The 20,285-nt window shown below is 40.8% G+C and overlaps 1 protein-coding gene across 1 annotated transcript in view; it reads right to left on the bottom strand.

The window, feature by feature from the left end:
- The window catches only part of Uba4 (Ubiquitin-like activating enzyme 4), a 32,998-nt gene extending 15,774 nt beyond the window's left edge, over positions 1 to 17,224 (bottom strand). The window contains 1 exon segment of the mRNA XM_071665666.1: positions 17,158 to 17,224. Coding sequence (XP_071521767.1) covers positions 17,158 to 17,224 — 67 coding nt within the window.
- Positions 17,225 to 20,285: the final 3,061 nt, after the last annotated feature.

The following is a 20,285-nucleotide window of genomic DNA, read 5'->3' as shown; positions in this document are numbered from 1 at the left end:
AAACACGGAAGAGGTAGTAAAAGCTTTGTGGAAGATGAAAGCCGGCAAGGCAGCAGGTTTGAATGGTATTGCAGTGGAATTTATTAAAAAAGGGGGTGACTGTATTATTGACTTGTTGGTAAGGTTATTTAATGTATGTATGACTCATGGTGAGGTGCCTGAGGATTGGCGGAATGCGTGCATAGTGCCATTGTACAAAGGCAAAGGAGATAAGAGTGAGTGCTCAAATTACAGAGGTATAAGTTTGTTGAGTATTCCTGGTAAATTATATGGGAGGGTATTGATTGAGAGGGTGAAGGCACGTACAGAGCATCAGATTGGGGAAGAGCAGTGTGGTTTCAGAAGTGGTAGAGGATGTGTGGATCAGGTGTTTGCTTAGAAGAATGTATGTGAGAAATACTTAGAAAAGCAAATGGATTTGTATGTAGCATTTATGGATCTGGAGAAGGCATATGATAGAGTGGATAGAGATGCTCTGTGGAAGGTATTAAGAATATATGGTGTGGGAGGCAAGTTGTTAGAAGCAGTGAAAAGTTTTTATCGAGGATGTAAGGCATGTGTACGTGTAGGAAGAGAGGAAAGTGATTGTTTCTCAGTGCATGTAAGTTTGCGGCAGCGGTGTGTGATGTCTCCATGGTTGTTTAATTTGTTTATGGATGGGGTTGTTGGGAAGGTGAATGCAAGAGTTTTGGAAAGAGGGGCAAGTATGCAGTCTGTTGTGGATGAGAGCTTGGGAAGTGAGTCAGTTGTTGTTCGCTGATGATACAGTGCTGGTGGCTAATTCATGTGAGAAACTGCAGAAGCTGGTGACTGAGTTTGGTAAAGTGTGTGAAAGAAGAAAGTTAAGAGTAAATATGAATAAGAGCAAGGTTATTAGGTACAGTAGGGTTGAGGTTCAAATCAATTGGGAGGTAAGTTTGAATGGAGAAAAACTGGAGGAAGTAAAGTGTTTTAGATATCTGGGAGTGGATCTGGCAGCGGACGGAACCATGGTAGCGGAAGTGAATCATAGGGTGGCGGAGGGGGCGAAAATTCTGGGAGCCGTGAAGAATGTTTGGAAGTCTAGAACATTATCTCGGGGAAAAAAAATGGGTATGTTTGAAGGAATAGTGGTTCCAACAATGTTGTATGGTTGCGAGGCGTGGGCTATGGATAGAGTGATGCGCAGGAGGATGGATGTGCTGGAAATGAGATGTTTGAGGACAATATGTGGTGTGAGGTGTTTTGATCGAGTAAGTAATGAAGGGTAAGAGAGATGTGTGGAAATAAAAAGTGTTTGGTTGAGAGAGCAGATGTTTTGAAATGGTTTGGTGACATGGAGAGAATGAGTGAGGAAAGATTGACCAAGAGGATATATGTGTCAGAGGTGGAGGGAACGAGGAGAAGTGGGAGACCAAATTGGAGGTGGAAAGATGGAGTGAAAAAGATTTTGATTGATCGGGGCCTGAACATGCAGGAGAGTGAAAGGCGTGCAAGGAATAGAGTGGATTGGAATGATGTAGTATACCGGGGTCGACATGCTGTCAATGGATTGAACCAAGGCATGTGAAGCGTCTGGGGTAAACCATGGAAAGCTCTGTGGGGCCTGGATGTGGAAAGGGAGCTGTGGTTTCAGTGCATTATTACATGACAACTAGAGACTGAGTGTCAACGAATGGGGCCTTTGTTGTCTTTTCCTAGCGCTACCTCGCACACATGAAGGGGGAGGGGGTTGTTATTCCATGTGTGGCAGGGTGGCGATGGGAATGAATAAAGGCAGACAGTATGAATCATGTACATGTGTATATATGTATATGTCTGTGTGTGTATATATATGTATACACTGAGATGTATAGGTATGTATATTTGCGTGTGTGGTCATGTATGTATATACATGTGGGTGGGTTGGGCCATTCTTTCGTCTTTCCTTGTGCTACCTCGCTAATGCGGGAGACAGCGACAAAGCAAAATAAAAAATAAATAAATACATAAATATCCCTGGGGATAGGGGAGAAAGAATGCTTCCCACGCATTTCTCACGTGTCGTAGAAGGCAACTAAAGGGGACGGGAGCGGGGGGCTGGAAACCCTCCCCTCCTTGTATTTTAACTTTCTAAAAGGGGAAACAAAAGAAGGAGTCATACAGGGAGTGCTAATCCTCCTCGAAGGCTCAGATTGGGGTGTCTAAATGTGTGTGGATGTAACCAAGATGAGAAAAAAGTAGAGATAGGCAGTATGTTTGAGGAAAGGAACCTGGATGTTTTGGCTCTGAGAGAAACGAAGCTCAAGGGTAATGGGGAAGAGTGGTTTGGGAATGTCTTGGGAGTAAAGTCAGGAGTTAGTGAGAGGACAAGATCAAGGGAAGGAGTAGCACTACTCCTGAAACAGGAGTGGTGGGAGTATGTGACAGAGTGTAAGAAATTAAACTCTAGATTGATTTGGGTAAAACTGAAAGTGGATGGAGAGAGATGGGTGATTATTGGTGCATATGCACCTGGGCATGAGAAGAAAGATCATGAGAGGCAAGTGTTTTGGGAGCCGCTGAGTGAGTGTGTTAGTAGTTTTGATGCACAAGACCCGGTTATAGTGATGGGTGATTTGAATGCAAAGGTGAGTAATGTGGCTGTTGAGGGAATAATTGGTGTACATGCGGGTGTTCAGTGTTGTAAATGGAAATGGTGAAGAGCTTGTAGATTTATGTGCTGAAAAAGGACTGGTGATTGGGAATACCTGGTTTAAAAAGAGAGATATACATAAGTATACGTAAGTAGGAGAGATGGCCAGACAGCGTTACTGGATTACGTGTTAATTGATAGGCGCGTGAAAGAGAGACTTTTGGATGTTAATGTGCTGAGAGGTGCAACTGGAGGGATGTCTGATCATTATCTTGTGGAGGCGAAGGTGAAGATTTGTAGAGGTTTTCAGAAAAGAGTAGAGAATGTTGGGGTGAAGAGAGTGGTGAGAGTAAGTGAGCTTGGGAAGGAGACTTGTCCGAGGAAGTACCAAGAGAGACTGAGTACAGAATGGAAAAAGGTGAGAACAAAGGACATATGGGGAATGGGGGAGGAATGGGATGTATTTAGGGAAACAGTGATGGCTTACACAAAAGATGCTTTTGGTTTGAGAAGTGTGGAGGTGGGCAGATTAGAAAGGGTAGCGAGTGGTGGGATGAAGAAGGAAGATTATTAGTGAAAGACAATAGAGAGGCATTTGGATGATTTTTGCAGGGAAAAAATGCAAATGAGTGGGAGATGTATAAAAGAAAGAGGCAGGAGGTCAAGAGAAAGGTGCAAGAGGTGAAAAAGAGGGCAAATGAGAGTTGGGGTGACAGAGTATCATTAAATTTTAGGGAGAATAAAAAGATGTTCTGGAAGGAGGTAAATAAAGTGCGTAAGACAAGGGAGCAAATGGGAACTTCAGTGAAGGGCGCAAATGGGGAGGTGATAACAAGTAGTGGTGATGTGAGAAGGAGATGGAGTGAGTATTTTGAAGGTTTGTTGAATGTGTTTGATGATAGAGTGGCAGATATAGGGTGTTTTGGTCAAGGTGGTGTGCAATGTGAGAGGGTTAGGGAGAATGATTTGGTAAACAGAGAAGAGATAGTAAAAGCTTCGCAGAAGATGAAAGCCGGCAAGGTAGCAGGTTTGGATGGTATTGCAGTGGAATTTATTAAAAAAGGGGGTGACTGTATTGTTGACTGGTTGGTAAGATTATTCAATGCATGTATGATTCATGGTGAGGTGCCTGAGGATTGGCGGAATGCTTGCATAGTGCCATCGTACAAAGGCAGAGGGGATAAAAGTGAGTGCTCAAATTACAGAGGTATAAGTTTGTTGAGTATTCCTGGGAAATTATATGTACTGATTGAATGGGTGAAGGTATGTACACAGCATCAGATTGAGGAAGAGCAGTGTAGTTTTATAAGTGGTAGAGAATGTGTGCATCAGGTGTTTGCTTTGAATAATGTATGTCAGAAATACTTAGAAAAGCAAATGGATTTGTATGTAGCATTTATGGGTCTGGAGAAGGCATATGATAGAGTTGATAGAGATGCTCTGTGGAAGGTATTAAGAATATATGGTGAGGGAGGCAAGTTGTTAGACGCAGTGAAAAGTTTTTATCGAGGATGTAAGGCATGTGTACGTGTAGGAAGAGAGGAAAGTGATTTGGTTCTCAGTGAATGTAGGTTTGCAGCAGGGGTGTGTGATGTCTCCATGGTTGTTTAGTTTGTTCATGGATGGGGCTGTTTGGGAGGTGAATGCAAGAGTTTTGGAAAAAGGGGCAAGAATGGAGTCTGTTGTGGATGAGAAAGCTGGGGAAGAGAGTCACTGTTGTTCGCTGATGATATAGTGCTGGTGGCTGATTCGTGTGAGAAACTGCAGAAGCTGGTGACTGAGTTTGGTAAAGTGTGTGAAAGAAGAAAGTTGAGAGTAAATGTGAATAAGAGCAAAGTTATTTAGTACAGTAGGGTTGAGGGTCAAGTCAATTGGGAGGTAAGTTTGAATGGAGAAAAACTGGAGGAAGTGAAGTGTTTTAGATATCTGGGAGTGGATTTGGCAGCGGTTGGAACCAAGGAAGGGGAAGTGAATCATTTGGTTCTCAGTGAATGTAGGTTTGCAGCAGGGGTGTGTGATGTCTCCATGGTTGTTTAGTTTGTTCATGGATGGGGCTGTTTGGGAGGTGAATGCAAGAGTTTTGGAAAAAGGGGCAAGAATGGAGTCTGTTGTGGATGAGAAAGCTTGGGAAGTGAGTCATTGTTGTTCGCTGATGATATAGTGCTGGTGGCTGATTCGTGTGAGAAACTGCAGAAGCTGGTGACTGAGTTTGGTAATGTGTGTGAAAGAAGAAAGTTGAGAGTAAATGTGAATAAGAGCAAAGTTATTAGGTACAGTAGGGTTGAGGGTCTGGTCAATTGGGAGGTAAGTTTGAATGGAGAAAAACTGGAGGAAGTGAAGTGTTTTAGATATCTGGGAGTGGATTTGGCAGCGGTTGGAACCATGGAAGGGGAAGTGAATCATTTGGTTCTCAGTGAATGTAGGTTTGCAGCAGGGGTGTGTGATGTTTCCATGGTTGTTTAGTTTGTTCATGGATGGGGCTGTTTGGGAGTTGAATGCAAGAGTTTTGGAAAAAGGGGCAAGAATGGAGTCTGTTGTGGATGAGAAAGCTTGGGAAGTGAGTCATTGTTGTTCGCTGATGATACAGCACTGGTGGCTGATTCGTGTGTGAAACTGCAGAAGCTGGTGACTGAGTTTGGTAAAGTTTGTGAAAGAAGAAAGTTGAGAGTAAATGTGAATAAGAGCAAAGTTATTAGGTACAGTAGGGTTGAGGGTCAGGTCAATTGGGAGGTAAGTTTGAATGGAGAAGAACTGGAGGAAGTGAAGTGTTTTAGCTATCTGGGAGTGGATTTGGCAGCGGTTGGAACCATGGAAGGGGAAGTGAATCATAGGGTGGGGGAGGGGGTGAAAGTTCTGGGAGCGTTGAAGAATGTGTGGGAGTCAAGAACATTATCTCGGAAAGCAAAAATGGGTATGTTTGAAGGAATAGTGGTTCCAATAATGTTATATGGTCGCGAGGCGTGGGCTATAGATAGAGTTCTGCGGAGGAGGGTGGATGTGCTGGAAATGAGATGTTTGGACAATATGTGGTGTGAGGTGGTTTGATCGAGTAAGTAGTAATAGGGTAAGAGAGAGATGTGTGGTAATAAAAAAAGTGTGGTTGAGAGAGCAGAAGAGGATGTTTTGAAATGGTTTGGCCACATGGAGAGAATGAGTGAGGAAAGATTGACCAAGAAGATATATGTGTCAGAGGTGGAGGGAACGAGGAGAAGTGGGTGACCAAATTGGAGTGATTGGGGCCAAAACATGCAGGAGGGAGAAAGGAGTGCAAGGAATAGAGTGAATTGAAATGATGTGGTGTACTGAGGTCGACGTGCTGTCAATGGATTGAACCAGGGCGTGTGAAGCGTCTCGGGTAAACCATGGAAAGTTCTGTGGGGCCTGGATGTGGAAAGGGAGCTGTGGTTTCGGTTCATTATTACATGACAGCTAGAGACTCAGTGTGAACGAATGTGGCCATTTTTGTCTTTTGCTAGTGCTACCTCGCACACAAGAGGGGCAAGGGGGATGTTATTTCATGTGTGGCAGGGTGGTGATGGGAATGAATAAAGGTAGACAGTATAAATTAAGCACATATGTATACATGTATATGTCTGTGTGAGTATATATGTGTATACGTTGAGATGTATGGGTATGTATATTTGCGTGTGTGGACATGCATGTATATACATGTGTACGTGGGTGTGTTGGGCCATTCTTTCATCTGTTTCCTTGCGATACCTCACTAACGTGGGGGACAGCGATAAAGCAAAATAAATAATAAATAAATAAATAAATAAATAAATAAATAAATATATATATATATATATATATATATATATATATATATATATATATATATATATATATATATATATATATATATATTTCCACACATCTCTCTTACCCTTACATTACTTACTCGATCAAACCACCTCACACCACATATTGTCCTCAAACATCTCATTTCCAGCACATCCACCCTCCTGCGCACAACTCTATCCATAGCCCCCGCCTCGCAACCATACAACATTATTGGAACCACTATTCCTTCAAACATACCCATTTTTGCTTTCCGAGATAATGTTCTCGACTTCCACACATTATTCAAGGCTCCCAGGATTTTTGCCCCCTCCCCCACCCTATGATTCACTTCCGCTTCCATGGTTCCATCCACTGCCAGATCCACTCCCAGATATCTAAAACACTTTACTTCCTCCAGTTTTTCTCCATTCAAACTTACCTCCCAATTGACTTGACCCTAAACCCTACTGTACCTAATAACCTTGCCCTTATTCACATTTACTCTTAACTTTCTTTCACACACTTTACCAAACTCAGTCACCAGCTTCTGCAGTTTCTCACATGAATCAGCCAGAAGAAGGAGTCACATGGGGAGTGCTCACCCTCCTAAAAGGCTCAGATTGGGGTGTCTAAATGTGTGTGGATGTAACCAAGATGGAAAAAAAGGAGAGATAGGTAGTATGTTTGAGGAAAGGAACCTGGATCTTTTATCTCTGAGTGAAACGAAGCTCAAGGGTAAAGGGGAAAAGCGGGTTTGGAATGTATTGGGAGTAAAGTCAGGGGTTAGTGAGAGGACAAGAGCAAAGGAAGGAGTAGCACTACTCCAGAAACAGGAGTTGTGGGAGTATGTGATAGAGTGTAAGAAAGTAAAACTGAAAGTGGATGGAGAGAGATGGGTGATTATTGGTGCCTTTGCACTTGGGCATGAGAAGAAAGATCATGAGAGGCAAGTGTTTTGGGAGCAGCTGAGTTGAGTGTGTTAGCAGTGTTGATGTACAAGACTGGGTTATAATGATGGGTGATTTGAATGCAAAGGTGAGTAACATGGCAGTTGAGGGAATAATTGGTGTACATGGGGTTTTCAGTGATGTAAATGGAAATGGTGAAGAGCTTGCAGATTTATGTGCTGAAAAAGGACTGGTGATTGGGAATACCTGGTTTAAAAAGAGAGATATACATAAGTATACATATGTAAGTAGGAGAGATGGCCAGAGAGCGTTACTGGATTACATGTTAATTGATAGGTGCGTGAAAGAGACTTTTGGATGTTTATGTGCTGATCATTATCTTGTGGAGGTGAAGGTGATGATTTGTAGAGGTTTTCAGAAGAGAAAATATTGGGTTGAAGAGAGTGGTGAGAGTAAGTGAGCTTGGGAAGGAGACTTGTGTGAGGAAGTACTAGGACAGACGAAGTGCATAATGGAAAAAGTTGAGAACAAAGGATATAAGGGGAGTGAGGGAGGAATGGAATGTATTTAGGGAAGCAGTGATGGCTTGTGGAAAAGATGCTTGTGGCATGAGAAGCATGGAAGGTGGGCAGATTAGAAAGGGTTGTGAGTGATGGGATGAAGAAGTAAGATTATTAGTGAAAGAGAAGAGAGAGGCATTTGGACGAGTTTTGCAGGGAAATAGTGCAAGTGACTGGGAGATGTATAAAAGAAAGAGGCAAGAGGTCAAGAGAAAGGTGCAAGAGGTGAAAAAGAGGTCAAATGAGAGTTGGAGTGAGAAAGTATCATTAAATTCTAGGGAGAATAAAAAGATGTTTTGGAAGGAGGTAAATAAAGTGCGTAAGATAGGAGAACAAATGGGAGCATTGGTGAAGGGTGCTAATGGGGAAGTAATGACATGTAGTGGTGATGTGAGAAGGAGATGGAGTGAGTATTTTGAGGGTTTGTTGAACGTGTTTGATGATAGAGTGGCAGATATAGGGTGTTTTGGTCGAGGTGGTGTGCAAAGTGAGAGGGTTATGGAAAATGATTTGGTAAACAGAGAAGAGGTAGTAAAAGCTTTGTGAAAGATGAAAGCCGGCAAGGCAGCAGGTTTGGATGGTATTGCAGTGGCATTTATTAAAAAAGGGGGTGACTGTATTGTTGACTGGTTGGTAAGGTTATTTAATGTATGTATGATTCATGGTGAGGTGTCTGAGGATTGGCGGAATGCGTGCATAGTGCCATTGTACAAAGGCAAAGGGGATAAGAGTGAGTGCTCAAATTACAGTAGGGTTGAGGGTCAAGTCAATTGGGAGGCGAGTTTGAATGGAGAAAAACTGGAGGAAGTACAGTGTTTTAGATATCTGGGAGTGGATCTGGCAGCGGATGGAACCATGGAAGCGGAAGTGGATCATAGGGTGGGGGAGGGGGCGAAAATTCTGGGAGCCTTGAAGAAAGTGTGGAAGTCGAGAACATTATCTCGGAAAGCAAAAATGAGTATGTTTGAAGGAATAGTGGTTCCAACAATGTTGTATGGTCGCGAGGCGTGGGCTATGGATAGAGTTGTGCGCAGGAGGATGGATGTGCTGGAAATGAGATGTTTGAGGACAATGTGTGGTGTGAGGTGGTTTGATTGAGTAAGTAACGTAAGGGTAAGAGAGATGTGTGGAAATAAAAAGAGCGTGGTTGAGAGAGCAGAAGAGGGTGTTTTGAAGTGGTTTGGGCACATGAAGAGAATGAGTGAGGAAAGATTGACCAAGAGGATATATGTGTCGGAGGTGGAGGGAACGAGGAGAAGAGGGAGACCAAATTGGAGGTGGAAAGATGGAGTGAAAAAGATTTTGTGTGATCGGGGCCTGAACATGCAGGAGGGTGAAAGGAGGGCAAGAAATAGAGTGAATTGGAGCGATGTGGTATACCGGGGTTGACGTGCTGTCAGTGGATTGAATCAAGGCATGTGAAGCGTCTGGGGTAAACCATGGAAAGCTGTGTAGGTATGTATATTTGCGTGTGTGGACGTATGTATATACATATGTATGGGGGTGGAATGGGCCATTTCTTTCGTCTGTTTCCTTGCGCTACCTCGCAAACGCGGGAGACAGCGAAAAAAAAAAAAAAAAGTTTGTTGAGTATTCGTGGTAAATTATATGGGAGGGTATTGATTGAGAGGGTGAAGGCATGTACAGAGCATCAGATTGGGGAAGAGCAGTGTGGTTTCAGAAGTGGTACAGGATGTGTGGATCAGGTGTTTGCTTTGAAGAATGTATGTGAGAAATACTTAGAACAGCAAATGGATTTGTATGTAGCATTTATGGATCTGCAGAAGGCATATGATAGAGTTGATAGAGATGCTCTGTGGAAGGTTTTAAGAATATATGGTGTGGGAGGCAAGTTGTTAGAAGCAGTGAAAAGTTTTTATCGAGGACGTAAGGCATGTGTACGTGTAGGAAGACGGGAAAGTGATTGGTTTTCAGTGAATGTAGGTTTGCGGCAGGGGTGTGTGATGTCTCCATGGTTGTTTAATTTGTTTATGGATGGGGTTGTTAGGGAGGTGAATGCAAGAGTTTTGGAAAGAGGGTCAAGTATGCAGTCTGTTGTGGATGAGAGAGCTTGGGAAGTGAGTCAGTTGTTGTTCGCTGATGATACAGCGCTGGCGGCTGATTCATGTGAGAAACTGAAGAAACTGGTGACTGAGTGTGGTAAAGTGTGTGAAAGAAGAAAGTTAAGAGTAAATGTGAATAAGAGCAAGGTTATTAGGTACAGCAAGGTTGAGGGTCAAGTCAATTGGAAGGTAAGTTTGAATGGAGAAAAACTGGAGGAAGTACAGTGTTTTAGATATCTGGGAGTGGATTTGGCAGCAGATGGAACCATGGAAGCGAAAGTGAATCATAGGGTGGCGGAGGGGGCGAAAATTCTGGGAGCCTTGAAGAATGTGTGGAAGTCGAGAACATTATCTCGGAAAACAAAAATGGGTATGTTTGAAGGAATAGTGGTTCCAACAATGTTGTATGGTTGCGAAGAGTGGGCTATGGATAGAGTTGTGCGCAGGAGGGTGGATGTGCTGGAAATGAGATGTTTGAGGTCAATATGTGGTGTGAGGTGGTTTGATCGAGTAAGTAGTGTAAGGGTAAGAGAGATGTGTGGAAATAAAAAGAGTGTGGTTGAGAGAGCAGAAGAGAGTGTTTTGAAATGGTTTGGTCACATGGAGAGAATGAGTGAGGAAAGATTGACCTAGAGGATATATGTGTCGGAGGTGGAGGAAACAAGGAGAAGTGGGAGACCAAATTGGAGGTTGAAAGATGGAGTGAAAAAGATTTTGAGTGATCGGGGCCTGAACATGCAGGAGGGTGAAAGGCGTGCAAGGAATAGAGTGTATTGGAGCGGTGTGGTATACCGGGGTCGACGTGCTGTGAATGGATTGAACCAGGGCATGTGAAGCGTCTGGGGTAAACCATGGTAAGTTCTGTGGGGCCTGGATATGGAAAGGGAGCTGTGGTTTCGGTGCATTATTACATGACAGCTAGAGACTGAGTGTGAGCGAATGGAACCTTTGTTGTCTTTTCCTAGCGCTACCTTGCGCACATGAGGGGGGAGGGGGGTTGTTATTCCATGTGTGGCGGGGTGGCGATGGGAATAAATAAAGGCAGACAGTATGAATTATGTACATGTGTATATATGTATATGTCTGTGTGTGTATATATATGTGTACATTGAGATATATAGGTATGTATATTGCGTGTGTGGACATGTATGTATATATATGTGTGTGTGGGTTTGTTGGGCCATTCTTTCGTCTGTTTCCTTGTGCTACTACTTCGCTAACACGGGAGACAGCGACAAAGCAAAATAAAATAAATAAATAATATATAAATATCTAGAAGGTGAGGTGAATGCAAGAATTTTGGAGAGAGGGGCAAGTATGCAGTATGTTATGGATGAGAGAGCTTGGGAAGTGAGTCAGTTGTTGTTTGCTGATGATACAGCGCTGGTGGCTGATTTGAGTGAGAAACTGCAGAAACTGGTGACTGAGTTTGGTAAATTGTGTGAAAGAAAGCTGAGAGTAAATGTGAATAAGAGGAAGGTTATTAGGTACAGTAGGGTTGAGGGAAAAGTCAATTGGGAGGTAAGTTTGAATGGAGAAAAACTGGAGGAAGTGAAGTGTTTTAGATATCTGGGAGTGGATTTGGCAGCAGATGGAACCATGGAAGCAGAAATGAGTCATAGGGTGGGGGAGGGGGTGAAAGTTCTGGGAGCGTTGAAAAATGTGTGGAAGGCGAGAACGTTACCTCAGAAATCAAAAGTGGGTATGTTTGAAGGAATAGTGGTTCCGACAATGTTATATGGTTGCAAGGTGTGGGTTATAGATAGAGTTGTGTGCAGGAGGGTGGATGTGTTAGAAATGAGATGTTTGAGGACAATATGTGGTGTGAGGTGGTTTGATCAAGTAAGTAATGAAAGGGTAAGAGAGATGTGTGGTAATAACAAGAGTGTGGTTGAGAGAGCAGAAGAGGGTGTTTTGAAATGGTTTGGTCACATGGAGAGAACGAGTGAGGAAAGATTGACAAAGAGGATATATGTGTCAAAGTTGGAGGGAGTGAAGAGAAGTGAGACCAAATTGGAGGTGGAAAGATGAAGTGGAAAAGATTTTTAGTGATCAGGGCCTGAACATGCAGGAGGGTGAAAGGCGTGCAAGGAATAGAGTGAACTGGAACGATGTGGTATACTGGGGTCGACGTGCTGTCAGTGGATTGAACCAGGGCATATGAAGCATCTGGGGTAAACCATGGAAAGTTCTGTGAGGCCTGGAGGTGGAAAGGGAGCTGTGGTTTCGGTGCATTATACATAACAGCTAGAGACTTAGTGTGAATGAATGTGGCCTTTGTTGTCTTTTCCTAGAGCTACCTCATGCACATGCGGGGGGAAGGGGTTGTAATTTCATGTGTGGCGGGGTGGCGACGTGAATGAATAAGGGCAGAGAGTATGAATTATGTACATGTGTATATATGTCTATGTCTGTGTGTGTATATATATGGATACGTTGAGATGTATAGGTATGTATATTTGCGTGTGTGGACGTGTATGTATATACATGTGTATGTGGGTGGGTTGGGCCATTCTTTCATCTGTTTCCTTGCGCTACCTTGCTAACGTGGAAGACAGTGACAAAGTATAATAAAATATATATAAAAATAAATCTAGAAAATAAATTAACAGAATATCAAAAGGACTTGACCCATACAAAATTCAGGGTCTTGATGAAATTCCATCATAAGTGCTTAAGTAATGTGCAGATACAACTAACAGACCACTTAAATTAATGCTCAAGATGTCATTAGAGAGAGGCATAGAGCCAAGGAAAAGGGAAAGGCCAAATGCCATACCTATATATAAGAAAGGAGACCAGGAACAGGCAATGAAGTACAGAAAGGTCTCACTAATAAATGTGGTGTGGAAGGTTCTAGAAAAGATTATTATAAGGCAAACAGATGACATTCTGCTGAGGTGACATTTCCTAAGAGAGAGATAGCATGTTTTATGGAAAAAGTTAATGTGTAACTAACCTCTCAGAGTTTTATGGGTGATGAACTCATTCTTGGACAAAAGGGAAGGCTGGGTAGCCTGTCTGTATCTGCATAACCAGAAAGCATTTGACAATGTAGCACATAGGGAGATGATTATGAAGCTAAATCACCAAGCAGGAATAAGGAGGAAGGAACAAAGGAGGGTTCATTTCTAGGGCTATCACTCTTCTTAATCTACATTAAAAGACTTGCCTGAAGGTACAGAATCCTACTTGAATATGTTTGCAGACGATGCAAAAATCATGAAGGAAGTGAAAAGCAAAGAGGATTGAAAAAGCTTACAAAGGGACCTAAAAAGATTCCAAAGTTGTTCCAGAACATGGGTATTGAAATTCAAAACTAGCAAATAAAAAGTAATGAGGATGGGACAAAACAAAAGATGGCCCTAATACGATTATCACCTTGCAAGAAGTAAGCTTCAAGATTCTGGGCAAGAAAGAGACTTAAAAGTAGGAATTTATGTTTTCCTGCAGTGAGCACCATGAACTAGCCCTGCCTTGTGCAAAAATGGTAGGAGCAATACATAGAAATAGCAGGTAGGAATGCTAGACAGGAGTATTAGATGGAAACATTACGTAGAAGTAGTGGATAGGATCATTAGGTAAAAGTAGTAGACTGGAACATTAGCTCGATGCACTTGGTAGGGACATTAGGCACTTAAGTTGCCCCTTGCCAATGGCCAGTTAAAGGTAAGGCCCTAAAGGCTACAATGCAGCAATGGTGTTCAACAGGCATGGAGGCGCTTCTGACATGGACACCCCCTTGAGGGAGTTCCCAAAGGGAATAGATATTAGAGATATAGATAGATAGATAGATAAACTGATAAGAGTGGGTGAAATGTAATACTTTGAGGTGGTTTGGGCTGGTGGAAATAATGCAAGGTGTGGAGTTCACAAGAAGTAAGTATACAGGTATGAATGAGAGTTGGTTTGAGAGAAAGACCAACTATGAAAAGGTGAAATTGAGTGGAGGAGCACTGGAGGGAGAGAAATGGTATGTGGAGGAAATATGTATGGAAGGGATAAGTGGAGACTTTTCCCAGCCCCAATCCCTTGATGGGAGTTCCTCGAGGTAATGAACATTAAAGATATAGGTGGATAGATAGATAGTATATCTGAAAAACTTTAGGTTTCATTATCAAAACAGTAATTAGTAAACAATAATCAAGATATTATATGAAAACTTCATCTAACCTCCTTAGTAGTTAAGATACATCTTAATATCTGTCAAAATATGAATCAAACTCATGCAAATGCAATGCCAACATAGTGCTGGATGTCAACAAGCAGATATCCCAGTGGGCAACCATGTGATAACCTGCAGGAAACGAATGTACTGGTGCATTTCTAATATTTCAGCTACTAGACATGGTTGTAACAAGTTCTCTTGATATTTAACTGTTTTGTAGCAAAATCTGGACATATCTTAAAAAACTTATATATTCATTGACTGAGAAATTCAGACTAATCTCACATCTTAAAAAAAAAGAAGAAAAATAAAAAATTAGTGTCCCTCTACCATAACATTTGGGAAGACATATGATCCCTGACTTATGATGATTTGAATTACGATTTTTTGACTTCATGATGGTGAGATATTCAACACTTTATCATAAAATAGGCTTTGTGTTGATGATTTTGTCCAACTGCAGGGTAATGTAAGTATTCTGAGAATGTTTAAGGTATGCCAGGCTATGCTATGATGTTTGGTAGGTGGATTTTACAAATGTATTTTTTACAAATGTATCTTTTTATCAAATGTATTTTTGACACGATATTTTCAACTTACGATGGGTTTAACGGAATGCAGCCCCATTGTAAGTCAAGGAGCATATATACCCTGTACTCGAAACAACTGCCAAATTTGCGTATGTGTTGCCATTTATGTTCTGTGGTGTGAAACTTGGATTTCTTTTTATGCCTCAGCTGCTTGACCTCATATATACAATTCTAAATATAAATTTTTCAATAAAACTGTTTAGTAGTAACTTTACAATTTGTATAGCACTGTATCTTAATGTGATTACCAACACTTCCAGTGAAGGATCAAATTCAAAAAATAAATTCATGTAAAAATATAGACCTTTTCATTAAAAACTTTGCCAACTCTGTTGGAACACATGCAGAATGCTGAATATATACAGACAGGTATTTCTTGTATCTAAGATACTGCTATGTCAATAATTTTCTTTATTTCTTATTCTATCTTTTATTATACTTTGTTGCTGTCTCCCGCGTTAGCAAGGTAGCACAAGGAAAGAGACGAAAGAATGTCCAAACCCACCCACATACAGATGTATATACATACATGCCCTCACATGCATAAACATACCTATACATTTCAATGTATACATACATATACATACACAGACAAATACAAATATATACATGTACATATTCATACTTACTGCCCTTAGCTATTCCTGTCACCACCCCGCCATACATGAAATGGCACCCCCCCCGCACGCATGCGAGGTAGCGCTAGGAAAGGACAGCAAAGGCCACATTCGTTCACACTCAGTCTAGCTGTAATGGGTAATGCACCGAAACTACAGCTCCCTTTCCAAATCTAGGCCCCACAAAACTTTCCATGGTTTACCCCAGACACTTCACATACCCTGGTTGAATCCACTGACAGCACGTCAACCCCAGTATACCACATCGTTCCATTCACTCTATTCATTGCACCCCTTTCACCCTTCTGCATGTTCAGGCCCCGATCACTCAAAATCTTCTTCACTCCATCCTTTCACATCCAATTTGGTCTCCCACTTCTCCTCGTTCCCTCCATCTCTGACATATATCCTCTTTGTCAATCTTTCCTCACTCATTCTCTCCATGTGACCAAACCATTTCAATACACATTCTTCTGTTCTCGCAACCACACTCTTTTTATTACCATACATCTCTCTTATCCTTTCATTACTCACTCGATCAAACCACCTAACACCACGTGCTTCTTAGTGCGCATACATTCATGCCATTAACTGAGGAGCACTTTTAATTTTCTGCATTCTTTACTATAATTTTTCACTATCCATTAAATTTGTCAAGGAATTAGTCTGATATAGAAAATAAGAGCTTTTAGTACTGAATACAAAAGAAGATCAATTTCAAACTTTTTTTGGTGGATAACTGACACTTCTGGAGTCTGCCATAAACAAAAAATTATACAGTGGAAGGGATATGTGAATTTACTATTTAAACATCAATCAATCCCATATTTTCCTGGATATACATAATCCTTAATGCATTATTTAATATTCTTCATTGAAATATAAAAATCCAAATAATGCTCCACAACTGTTACTGTATTCTTGAAACAATACTTTAACATTACAGAAGACTATTAGTCTATATTCAAAGCTAATAGTATTGCAGAGCTAATTCAGATAATCATGAATTCAGAGTATCTCTAGTGGTGTTTCACTTATACATTTCCCTAATAATCACAGCCCTCCCAATATCACATTCATTACTGTACAATGATAAATAATACTTTAAATCTGGCTCCTTTGTCTAAACCAATACTACTATGAATAAGAAATCAAATCTTATTCATTTTTCTAACTTTGTTCTGCTTTCTCCAAAACTAGAAACAATAAATATAATTATCATCTATCATCAGCTTGAAGCAACAAATAGTAACAATGAATCAAATACAATAGAAGCTTTTGAGTGATCTACTGATTTACTGGCAAAATAGCTTTAGAATCATTGGTATCTACTTGTTTGCATCGGCTTTAAATTCTGTTTCCTACCTAGTTAACAAAACTTCCTTTGACTCTGGTGCCGAATAAAGTCGGTGGCTGACACCTTCTTTGCCATACAGCACTCATGGGTCAAATACTAATTTGCTGACAAACTAAAAGTAAATCGAACGCTACCTTACCGACTAATACATACTTTCAAGCTGCCATCACTTAAGCTGAACTAGATACATGATTTCTTTAAAGATTGCAGTAGTGTTCACAGCATACGCATTCCATTACCTGCAGCGGCCCTAAGCTGCTTCACCATGCAGAATTTAACAGCCTACCTTAGCCTAGAAGCATGATGCCATGCTGAAAACAGATGCTGTGGTAAAATACACCAACTCTTCAGCAAATCACGTCGTTTCTAGTTCAAATTGCAAAATAATGAATAACTGTATGCAGTTAGTCGGCAAAATAACGTTTAACCCATTGGAGTCTAGCCGGTAATACACAGTCAGACACTAGTAATTACTTCTTGGCAAAACAGTGTTTCAAGAAATGATGTAAACTACTAACTAGTGAACACCTGTGATTCAAAGTCAGCAGAATAGAATTTGAACCAGTAATGCTGACGAGTCGGCATCGGTTACCTAATGTTATTTAGCCGACTACTCGGCAGAAGACCATCATATATTTTTTTACTAAAACCATGAGGAACTATTTCTCCTCTTTAAAGTAGTCATATTATTAATGAATGAAATCACGGACTTTACGTGCATGTTACTCTGGCTGCATCAGGGAAACAAAACTAGATAATATTAATGATACACTAGATACATAAGGTAATTCTTTACTCGCAAGGAGGTTTAGATGAAGTTTTTATAAGTTTGTCCTTTACCTGGTCAACAGTCAATTATACTTTCAAAGTCCTACCCTGCGCTTGAAGAATTTACCGAATACTCTTACTACACTAACTTTACTGCTCGTTTACAGATTTAGTAACTAAAACAATTGAATTTTCTCTAACATGGATAACCTGCTAACGGCGTGACCGCTAAAATACATCAACTCATCATCTTCAATAATAAAGGTCTCACCTAGATATTTATCATCATTTTGTGGTGTAGACAGATATACTACTGTATACACACGTGGGATATGAAGATAAGGACCTGTGTATAAATTATATGGTGTTACTGGCGCCAAATTTAAAGGCTGGGAAACGAAGATAAGTTTCGTGTTTCATTCGTGCCCAATTCTGATTTATGAGAAAAAATCGTTAAAACTCTTAGATTAGTCTGTAACATGATAGCTGTAGCAAAAAGAGGTAAAACCTGAAACAGTGCTAACCGTTACCACAAATATCATAAATATTAGCAATAGTAGTAACAAAAGATACCAGTAATGGACTGAGAGTAATGGTTGTAGGTTTCAACAGTATTTTTTTCATGTAATACCTATAAAAGTTGAAAGCACATCAAGTAATAAATCACATAATATAACGTCAACAAAAGTCACAGGAAAGATCACGGGAAAGAACAATAACCATAGATTAAAACAGAAACAGTCACAAATAACAACAGTAAGTCGGTGGTAACAAGTCACATATATTGGTAACTGACACATCTCAGTGATGGATCAGAACAGCAACTGTTCAAGGTGGCGCTGGTGGCAAAGCAAATCTATGAATCCCTAACGAATGAAATACCAATACTACAGATATGGCTTCATGGTTTAAGACGACCCAGCACGCACTGATAGAGCAGATGCAGTAGAAAGATAAACTGCCCTTGGCGAGTGCTAAGTCCTGTTGTCTTGAACCTACCTCAGACGTCCAATTATCACAAGTCATATCGTGGTGTCCTGCGAGACACCAGACACCCATTAACTCAGCGTTTAGCTGTATGGTCTTCTGTCTAGGTTAGTCACCCCCGGAAGGTAATCAGTTAAAAAAATGCCTTGTGCCCCCCTTGGATGTACTGAATATTAATAAAAAAAAAAATGCCATTACTTGCAGAAAATGAACAATCTAAAGCATACGAGCAAAATTTTTCTTGACTACTAATTACAGACTTCGTTTATCTGAAAACATACAAGGAATTAGATCCTTACAGCCGGTTTATTTGCGACTGGGCTCGTAGAAACAATGTCCATTGTATACCGGAGGGTAATGAATTAAGGGTAGGTGGGTGGAGGCAACATTACTATGTGTCCCCCCCCCCCCCTACAAACCTACAATTGAAATATACAGTACATAATAAAATTAATAATAGAAATGATTTATGAATTAAATTTTTTCTAACATTTCTAGTTCCTCGAAAGTGAAAAAAATGCATTTATTTCATTGATTTATTACCATTACTAATGAAGAAAATGTCAAGACATCCAAAGACCCATCTTGCCCATGCAACTATTATACAGAAGACGCTGAGCACCCACTTGCCCTGCACTCTGCTCAAAGATGCACACACAATATCACAACACTTTTCTATGATCTATAGATCTTAACCGGTGACGTGGCCAGTTTTCTGAGTGCTTCAAAAGCCCCATCATGACAGAATTAATTTTTGAGGCCAGAATTGACAATGAAGCAACATTCTTAGTTTCACCACCTTCTGAAACACTGACATATGATTGTTATAACGAATATTCCTACTCTGTAAAATTATATAGGTGTATGGCGTAGCGTAAAATCGTCTTTACAGAATAAGGTGGAGGCTTATGATAACGTGTTTGTAACTATCTAATTCTGCACTGGTGTGAATAAGTGTGCCCAGCTCCATATTCTTTTCATGAAATAATTCCATTTATATATAGTTCAACTGTACATTATATTTCTACTCTTGTTATTTCTTTACCTTGAATGTATTATGAGCACCTGGCTGGAAATATGGATATGTAGTTATTCATAATCCATGACAGATGAGTAGATATGGGTGGAATAAAATGCTAGACACAACAAGGGCACTTTATTCCTACGTTCTGGTTCAGTGAGCCAATCTCCAGGGAATGGACAACAGATGAGATGAAAGGTGTGTATGAGCAGCTCAGGTCAACCCTTGGGACGCTTTGACGTGTGGCCTCGCTGGTACCCGTGCCGTGCGCTCCTGCCTGTCCATAATACGGGCTTCGGCATTCACTCTTCCACTTCTTTTAATATGATTTTCTTTGTTACAATTGCCAAAATAAAGAATTCATCTTTTTGATTCGTCGTCCTCTCTGCCGTGATGTAAGCTGCCTCTACTATATTTCGCCTGCCTTCAACACGGAAGGTGTCCATGGTTCTGTGCAAGAACCATTAGCGAATTTGAGTTCTGTGCGCTCTAATGTCAGCCTTGTGCTCACCCAGTCTGTTGTCTAGTATGTTGAAGATGTTCACTGAACCGAAACGTAGGAATATAGTGCTCTAGTTGTCTTGGGTGTCTTCTTTCCCATATCCACTCATATGTAGTGTTCTTATATGCTATGCTTGGTGAAATTTAAATGTATAGTCTACGAAAAATACATGCGGCTCAATGATTCATCAAGCAACTCCCTTAATAACTACTATCAGCTGTTTTATATCATACATAAATTTTCAATTGAAAATATGGTCGGCGGAATCATAATTCTTCACAACGGCTGTATTAAATCTTATGAATATATGACTAACATGAGTGATTTGAACTAACATTTAAGTATCCCAAAAAAGTGCCAAGTATTCT

This window comes from Panulirus ornatus, chromosome 10 (genome assembly GCF_036320965.1).
Source record: "Panulirus ornatus isolate Po-2019 chromosome 10, ASM3632096v1, whole genome shotgun sequence".
Lineage (NCBI taxonomy): Eukaryota > Metazoa > Arthropoda > Malacostraca > Decapoda > Palinuridae > Panulirus > Panulirus ornatus.
This window is presented reverse-complemented; position numbering and strand designations above follow the sequence as displayed.